Source organism: Belonocnema kinseyi, chromosome 8, assembly GCF_010883055.1.
Source record: "Belonocnema kinseyi isolate 2016_QV_RU_SX_M_011 chromosome 8, B_treatae_v1, whole genome shotgun sequence".
NCBI classification, from domain to species: domain Eukaryota; kingdom Metazoa; phylum Arthropoda; class Insecta; order Hymenoptera; family Cynipidae; genus Belonocnema; species Belonocnema kinseyi.
Genome location: NC_046664.1, coordinates 29109572 through 29118823, shown reverse-complemented (window position 1 = coordinate 29118823; position 9252 = coordinate 29109572). Strand labels below are relative to the sequence as shown.

Genomic DNA, 9252 nt, shown 5'->3' with positions numbered 1-9252 from the left:
GATTCGACAAGTTATCTTTACCACTTGATCTTAAATTTTAGAGCTCAAGCTTTTCTAATTACGAATATTGCAATATTCATAATTAGAATTAATGTCGATCAGAAAACAAATCCCCTGTAATTTTCTAAGTATCGAAAATTCCCAACCTAACAAATATTCTTCCAGTAAGCAAAATCATAAGTAATAGCAGTCGGTAAACGATGCAAGAGCCGCACAAGGGGCAAAACGTGCAACGTGCGCGGTGTTACGGAAAACGTTCATTGCGCATCTACAGTTTTTCAGTGACTGTCGTCTAAATTCTATAAACCTGTATTCTCAATTCTTCGATTACTTATTTTCTAAATTCTTTTTTCACAAATCACATAAAAATTCGTTCATCCTCAACAAATAAATTCTGAAGGATAATGGAAATTAGAAGACTTTTTCCAGTGAATCTATTTTTAAATATTAATGGACTTTCCTAATATTTGAGCAAATTCCCTGAAATCTCTTCACACTTTTCTCTCTATGCAGGATTCATAGAATAGTCACTTAAAATTTAAGGTATATCTTTTTCTCGTGTAAATTATTTTCAAGAAGGTATTGAATAAAATGTATGATTAATAATGAGAAACGCTTAATGAGGGGATGAAATTATTGTTTTTATGCTAATAATTATTTTCTTGGAGTCTTTATTTTAGGGTGTGGTCTTATGTTTCTGTGCAAGATAATCTGTCTGATGAATTACGAGGCCCAAATTTTATACAATGAATAGTTTCTTGATATACATTTCGTACAGGTTTCACTTCGACATTTAAATACTTCACTTTCATTAAATCATTAAAATTATTCGCTCCATTTCAAAGCAAAAAGTTACAATAGTCTTTAGATTTACCTGTTTGTATAGAGCGATTTTGAAAATAACATTAGTAATTATTCTCTCGATCTTGCTATATTTTTATTACTCGTAAAAAAGTACCTTCGGTAATCGATTCTTCATTTTTATGTTCTATTAACCCTCGGTTTAATCGTTTTAGCAACAAATCTCATTAAAGACTTAACTATGAAAATATAAATATTGTCATCCTTCAGTGTTTATTTCAAAATTAAACATTCGGGATTATTGACTAGATTCGATTTCCCAGATTTTTAAATCCAATACTTTCCGTTCAAGGATTGCAAAACGATTGCGATGTACAAGCTATGCAAACTTCTTTAGTTTATTCAAACAAATCTTTATTTTTTCATTAGGAAAAATCGCTTTGATGCTAAAGCAAGATCATTCGCCTTCTCTCTCTGTTCAATCATTATATTTCAATCGTTTTTAGATGAACCTACACTGGAAAAATTCTCGAATCAGCAAAATCTAAGCTGTTGAATTTTTCAGTTTAAATCGACAGCGAATGATCTATTCATTTTAGCTCATCTTACAATTAATCAAATTAGACTGAAAATTAGCTCTCTTTGTCACTCACAGCACTGCGGGGCAAACATTAATTTCACTAAAGAATTAAAGGTATAACAATAACATTCATACAATTTCAAGCTTATACGTCCTTTGATTTCTCTAAAGTCCTTTATGTATCCAATCATCCTAAATTGCACATAACATTTTAATTAGATTCGTTTGCCTAGTAGAGCAGATTCTTGTTAGCTGTCCGGTTTTTGATTACGTCCTTGAAGAATAACGATCACTATTCTTGAATTTTCAAGTAAAGATAAAAAACAGATAAAACTTAAGTTAGTTGCTACCAAACACTTCAGATTCCGGACAGCTAGAAGAGTTCTACTGAAAATTAAATTTGAAACAAAGTACCCGTCAGTCGTCAGAGAAGGTTCTCCATGGGTCCTTTTACATTTCAGTAGATTGAAGATCAATACCCGAGGGTCCGCGAAAATCCTCTAGGAAAAACAAGAAAGGTTTCTATCTTTTTGATCGATATAAAAATATCATTCTTCACTCCGTAGTGTGAGAAACGTCAAAGTCAGGAGCATTTTACGTCCCTTGGGAATGGCGCGAGTAAGTAATGCGAGTGCTCTGATTCCATGTGATGCGAGGAGAACCAGTTCTCTTTCTGGAACTCGAGGCGTTGGATCAGTTGAAGAATTCGTCATCGTCGAACGGGTCATTTTCCCGAGCAAAGATATTGACGGACTCAGACTTTTTGATATACTGGTCACCCTTAATTTTATTGTTGCCATACTTATTTGGTCTCGGGTTCTTCAAAGGTAGAGTAGTCGACTTTTCAGGCACTTGGTCCTCTAACTCTGACCGAAAGGTAAAAGTATCATCATCAAACTTCTGTTCGCCATTGAAAAAGCTGTCCCTGCCACTGTCTTCAGAGACGAAACTGTCTGGATCTTTAATGTCAGAAGGCAGTTCCTCAGGAGTGGCCTTGAGATCAGAACCAAGTCTGGGTCTGTCAGAAGTATCACTAGAAGCACTTGCTGTTGGAGTAAGATCGTCTTCGAAGTAGCTGGACCCTTTGTAGTTCCTAGGGTCCCTTTTCGTATTGTCTTTCATACTACTTCTGGGACTTGGAGAATGCTTCAGTTCCACCTCAACCCGGGATCGAGGTTCAGCGCTTAAGGAGTCCAAGGAAGCTTCACTGCGTTCTATAGTTTGGGTGAAGTCGTCCTCGAAAGGAGAATTTTGAGAATTAGTTTGAGGACGCGTTTTGTGCCTGTTCATTCTTCTTTTTTGATAGGAATCGTTCTTTACATCTGCGCCCTCGGACCAGTAGGGCCTCTCGACCCAACTTTCGAATTCTTGGTCGCTGCCCCAATAGCTGTCCCGACTCCTTGATCTGTGTGGTCGATGGTATGGATCGGAATCGTTATCACTACATTCTGACCTGGAAACCGTATATTTTGGTCGCACTTCTGCGTACACAGGTTCAAGATTCCTCCCGTCGTTAGCACTGTTAGGTCTTTTGGGCCAGTGTCTCTTCCTGGAGACGTATCTAGGAATAAATGAAAGAGGGAGTGAAAATAAGATATCACCAGTTATAGAGCAACAGGAAAAGGATATAATGGAGTTAACGGATAGCAAGAAGTTCAAAGAGAGAAAAGATTTAATTTTGATAAATAAGGTTCTTACCTAGGAGAATCATCCGCACGTTCAGGTCCATACTCCTCTTCCCAACCCGGTGGATAATCATAATGCCTAGTTTCTCTCGCATAATGTGGATCGTGCTTCCTGAAGACTTCCTTGTGAGGATAATCACCATCCGGAGCCCGTCGATTCCAGAAAGTTCCATCCTCTTCCCATCTTCTCCTCTCGTACTCTCTTCTCGTCCATCTCTCCTCATCATCATATCCCATACTTTCCTGACTACTAAACCTATCTCTACCCTCTCGACTCTCCCTACCCTCTCTATTATCCCTACTCTCCCTGCTATCTCTTTCTTCGCTCCACAACATCAATCTCCTCTTGCCATGTTCTTCCTCATAATAGGGATCATCATGAGGCCAGAATCCTTCTCGATCACCATTCCAAGGTCTCTGCTTCGGTCTGCACTTCCAATAAGCCTTATACTCCTCCTCATCCTTATAAGGTATCTTTCTATGAAGATACCTCTTCCTTTCTTCCTCCCATCGAGCATCTTCGTGCCATGGTGTTGGATCACGAGCTCTGTGACCAGGTTTTGCCCATGGTACGCCTCCTCTTGTTTTTCTTCCCATCTTTTCTCTAAAGCTTCTATCTTTGTCTCCTGGTTCCATACCCTCTTCGTAATAGAGCCTTTCTTCAAATCCGATTGCAAATGGTGGTCTACCATAAGGTCCTCCCTCCCCTCTGTATCTTCCATTGCTCTCCTCACTTTCTTCTTCGTCTTTCCATTCATTGTCACTTTCGCCTGAATTCCTTTGAATTCCTGATCTTATTTGAGGTTCCTTGAGAAACTCCTTACCGTCAGGCGACCATGGTGAAGTTCCGCCAACCGAACCGTGACTCTCTCCGTAAGATTTTTCGGATTGAAAAACGTTCGCCTCGAATTTAGCCCAGTTTTCTTCATCCCTAGCATTTTCCTTGCCTGGTTTGGAATCAGAAAGAGGACAGAAGACGTCTTCAAATCCAGTAATCGGTTTACTGATTGCTGATGGAGTTTCCACGTTCAGCATCTTGATCTCCTCGAATATGTCCATCATTTTTGCCTCTTCTATCTTCGTAGAAGGTTTAATTGAAGGTTGCGGAAGATTGTCAGAGAATAAGATCATTAGATCTACCTCAACTGATGACTTACATGTTGTAACTGGCGAGGATTTGATTGGAGAAGTCTTAAGAGGTGAAGTTCTAATAGGTGACGTTCTACGTGGCGAACTGATAAAGTTTGAAGATTCCGTCTCATTCATTATGGAGGTCTGTTCGGTCTCCTCGATAATCTCTCTTAAGGCTGCGTATCTATCACTTGAAGTTGACGTAGATTGCTTGATTTCCACCTTCTCTGGTAGAGGTTCCGTCTCACATAAAGGCATTTCCTTCTTCTCTAAAATGTTGGATTTCGAATCCTTTACTACTTCGTTACATTCTTGAACTGGGTCCTCCTGTTCAGTGCCTTCCTCACTGTCATTCGAAGAATCACGCGAAAGTCTCTTCCCTTCAACTTTGTCTTCCTCCTTATCCGTTATTATACTTTCTATTTTAGTGTCAGGGAAATCAGAACGGATTTCTTGTTCATCGGGCGTTGGCTCGTTTTTAACTAAACTTTCAGAAACTGGTGGTAACTTTACAGTCAGGTTTTTCAAAGACACAATATTCTCCATCTTATTCTTCTCTTCCACATCCTTTTCCTCCGGAGGTCTTGATTCTTCCTGGACATCTGATTCCATTGAATGACTGTCGTTTTTCACTAATTCTTTTGTATTTACACTTGGTACAGTCTCCGTGTCCAGTAACTCTCGAAAAACAGCGTATTTATCGTAGGCACTATCCGATGTTTTTGGTTCCTGATCAAAGTTTGCTTTGAATAATGGTTCGTTGGAAACGAAGGCTGTTTCTACCATCTTGGCTGATATCGGCGGTTTGGGAGGTACTTTTTCTGTGACTGGAGTCGTGGTTTTTTGACTCACCTTTGCTTCTTTGGCAGACAATTCGGACAAACATGTTGTTAACTGATGAAGAGTTAGACTAGTTAATTCAGTCACAGTCATATTCAAGCTTGTTGCTAATTCACTAAGATTTGATGATGTCAACTGACTCAGAGTAATATCCAAAGAAGGTTTTGGTTTTTTAGTTTCAGTAGATGAAGTTTTATTTGAATTAGAATTTTGGAAAAGCAAAGACAAAGAAGGAGGGATAATCGAGCTAAAAGAGTCTTCAAAATTTGATTCCGAAAAGGCAGTCTGCTCAGATCTTTTCGGTAGTTGTGGCATCGGAGGACTGAAATTATCATCAAATTGACTCTTCATGTCTCTTGCTGGACTTCTGTTCTTATTCTTTCTTGTTGGTGAAGGAGAACATTCTTCTTTTTCAAGAAAATCATAGTGGAAATGCCCCTCACTATAAGGTGGCCTTGGTGGAGGTTTTATCGCACCTCTGGCACTCTGTTTCTTTGGTGGAAGTGGTGGAGGATTTATCAGAATGCTTCCAGAACCCCTCGGTGGTGGTTCGGGAACAGTGTCCATTTCGACACTGGAACTAGAAAGTCTAGAATTTGCATCTGAGGAGCCAGATTTCATGGGAGAAGCTGGAGAATCACTCGTCCTAGAGAAATCAATCGGGAAAGGTTTATCCGTAGATTGAGTCCTACTTCCCGAGAGATCAACACCATAATCTTTCCTGGAGTATTGTAAGTATTTCCTAGGACTAGGAAGTTTAATCAAACCTTGCGTTGATTCAGTTGAATCTCTATCCATTTTAGTCAAAACTGAAGAGTTTGAAGTAGAACCAGAATGGTTTTTCTGTCCGTCCTCCTCGGGTGGAAGGGAAACCGATAGGGGCTGGTAATTATTTCTGGGAGAAGATTCCCTCTTTAGGAGTGGTGAACTTGTCCTCGGATTTGTTTCGTTGTCGTTGAACTTTTCAAAGTTGGCAAAGCCATTGTCGTCAAAGTTATCAGAACTCGAAGCGTTATTTTGTTGTTTTAGTGGTTCTATTGGATCACTGATATTCGATATCTTAAAGTCTGTAGGGAAGGTGTCGTTTGAACTTGTAGTAGCCAAGTCTTTCAATACTTTCTTTGGGGGATTCTTTAAATGTTGAAAGAAGTCTTTCTTGTCAACGTACGGTTTTATCAACCCGGTTCCTAGAGGGTCTAGTTCTGTGAAGACATCTACTTGCTGGCTGGCGTAGTAGCTATGAGGCGTGCTGGAATCCTGAAAAAAATCTCTTTTAAATTAAGTATTGTTCCCTTATTTCAAATAGGACTTTTCGAGATAATGATGAGATACTTACACTTTCCTTGTCTTTATCCCCTGTGAGATTCCTGGAAAGGCTTGAAAGTTCTCCATCATTAAAGAGGTCTTCTGTTTCTTTATCGAACCAATGAACGGAACCATAGGGAGGTGGAGTTTTGCTAGTGACTGTGGTGATCGGACTGGATGACGAAGAAGTAGAGGTTGGCTGAACCGTTTGCTGGCGTTCGAAATGACCCCTTCTTGAAGATGGTGGTGGAGGTAAAATAGGTTGCACGTTCTCTTTGACCTGAAACACCATGCGCACCAATTGTTCATTTAGATCAAAGAACTAAATTATATATTTTCTTATAATTATCATTTCAGTTTGAGTAGAAGCTAGAAAAAGAGAATTCAGAAACCAAGTCAAATACGAATTCGACATCCAAAGTTGAGTACCTTCATGTTAGCAAACGAGTCCCCAAAGGGATCAGCATCGAACGGGTCCTCGGTGGGTCTTGGATTGTCCGGTGTGATCTTATCCATTTGATGAATACCCTGCTGTAACGAGTTCAGTTCAAACTGTAGGTCCAAAAGATCAGCTACCACTCCACTTTGTGACTCGTGCTTTCTCCCAATAGATTTCTCGACTTCGGAATTTGTCCGATGGTGAGAAGTCTCGCTACCTGCCGCACCCTACACAAGAAGTAGCAGACACTTTTTGCGTCTTTCACGACACAGATTTAACGATCTTACTGCTCTTAATTATTTCCCGAATTCATCTTTTCTTCTGTGTTTAGAGATGCCACAAATTTTTAAAAACGAGATACAAAATCAAAATAACAAATCAATGGTGTTTGCTTTCTTCTTGAATTGCTCGATAGAGGCCATTTAACGATCACGTCACCACAAAATGAAGGATGAAGAAAAATAATGATAATCGTTAAAGAAATTACATTTAAGACGTCCACAAACCGAGCTAAGCTTGTAGCTGCGCAGGCAGAATGCTTTGAAACTTATAGCTGGACAGTAGCTTCGGATTTTGCACATCTCTCGCTAGAATGATCATAGATTACCAAAATGAATTGAAGGTTATAATTTGTTTCTACTATTGCATTTTTATAAGGACAAGTTGGATGAATAATCTAGCATGAAATTTTTGTTATCTGACATGAGCTGAGGAAAAACGATAGTGTGTTTGAAATTGGTGACATGCATTTTGAACGGCCTCCTCAACCTCAAAAATTCTCATTCTCTCTTATTAGCTTCGACTCTACTTTTCTAAGATTACGATACGACGTTTCAAGCCTAATTCACCAACCTAAAAAAGCCAAAAACAGAAAACTTGGAGAAAACGTAATTTACTTACCTTTGTGTCCGGTGATGGATCTACAAAAATTCCAGGCGAGTGGAACTTCATCGTATTTTGTTCAATGTGTTGTTTCGCTAGTTCAATTTCCTTTTTCTTCAGTTCAAAAACCACTTGAAAGAGATCCCTCATTGCTATTACAACCTGTGTATAAATTAATTAATTGAAAACAAAATTTTGGGAAAAATAATTAAAGTAGTGCACAGTATGGGGGTGAGGATAAACCTGTAAATTATACAAATTCACACCCGAAATTGAAATAATAAAATATAAGGAATCTTTTGAGATGCAAGCAAGTGTGAAATTAGGGTGGTTGGGTTTTTCGAAACGGAGGACGATTTGAATTTCAAGAAGCCCACCAGGGTGCAATATATGTAGCTGCGTCCCTATCAAAGGGAGTGAGGCCAACCGAGTCTAATCCGAAAGTTATATCGGTAATCGAAGGGAGTCATTGGCGACAAACCGACAAAGTAACGCAATTATTTACACACGCTCACGAAATTAGAGTAGACCACCGTTGCATGTTGTTAGTTTCATTCTGAGGCTGTTGTCAAATCTGGACTAATGTAAATATAATTTTGCGCCTTGCACAATAGAAGTATCATTGCGACTTGACACGATGTAATAGCATTCTGTAACTTCAACCCTATTTACTCGGTTGCATTGCCAAATACAAATAAAAACAACAGGAAAGGAAATATTAGGAAAATTTTTGTTGAAAATGATTAAATGATGGATATTATTTTGTAGATAATAGAATTGTGGAAAATTCACCTGACTTGCTGCCTTGTCTGTTTTTATACCGAAAAATCTGTGACCCATGTCAGGTGAACCAAAAATGTAGCCGAAAGCTCTGGAATCACTCATGTCTTGAGCAATGAAGGATATTTTGTGAACGGGGTGGTGATATTGACAATCCTGAAAAAATTCGTATTTTTGGTAATAAAATTTAGTATTGTTGTATTTATTATTATAAAAAAGGGAAAACTATCAATTTGAATTGGGTATTATTTAATTACTCCGGTTTTCTCATCTCGTAGCCGCAATCCATCGATGCTGATTTGGACAGTGATTCGTTGTTTGTGTTCACCAGCAGCTCGAATGGCCATTTTTAAATCTGCCAAAGCAGCCTGGCACATTCGATCTCCACGTGCTTCCGAAACTTCCAAAATCCCTATCAGCTTTGCCTTGAACGATACACCTTCCCCCAAAAATCTAGTAGGTTCATTTTTGACTGCAACAGAAATATTTAATTTATTTAAAAATTGCAAACAAAGAGCAACTGCAAAATATAAGATATAGATTTTTTGGCTGCATTAACGTATAATTCTGTAAAAGTAGCAGATGTTCTTTCTTCGTTTTTCATATTTTGAAGAATGTTATTAAAATTCAGAAATCGATTTTTTGTTTCAAGAAGAGCGTTTATTGCTGATAAGCTCTACAGTGATTTGAAAAAATTTTTAATCGTATCATTTTCCAAATTATAGAGAAAATTGTTTAAAAGATTTTGCAAAACCTTCTTTCTAGTTAAAAAGTAAAATATCTGGAGACAAAAAAACATTTGTATTTTT

The 9252-nt window shown here is 38.4% G+C and overlaps 1 protein-coding gene across 1 annotated transcript in view; it reads right to left on the bottom strand.

Moving 5' to 3' along the window:
* Positions 1–633: 633 nt before the first annotated feature.
* LOC117179023 (protein disabled) overlaps positions 634–9252 on the bottom strand; it is a 21940-nt gene continuing 13321 nt past the window's right edge. Inside the window, exons 2-7 of the mRNA XM_033370647.1 lie at positions 8701–8915; positions 8456–8599; positions 7682–7825; positions 6374–6622; positions 3080–6294; positions 634–2942 (exon numbers count right to left, since the gene is read on the bottom strand). Of these exons, the coding sequence (XP_033226538.1) occupies positions 2075–2942; positions 3080–6294; positions 6374–6622; positions 7682–7825; positions 8456–8599; positions 8701–8915 (4835 nt within the window). The 3' untranslated portion in view covers positions 634–2074. The remainder of the gene's footprint in view (positions 2943–3079; positions 6295–6373; positions 6623–7681; positions 7826–8455; positions 8600–8700; positions 8916–9252) is intronic.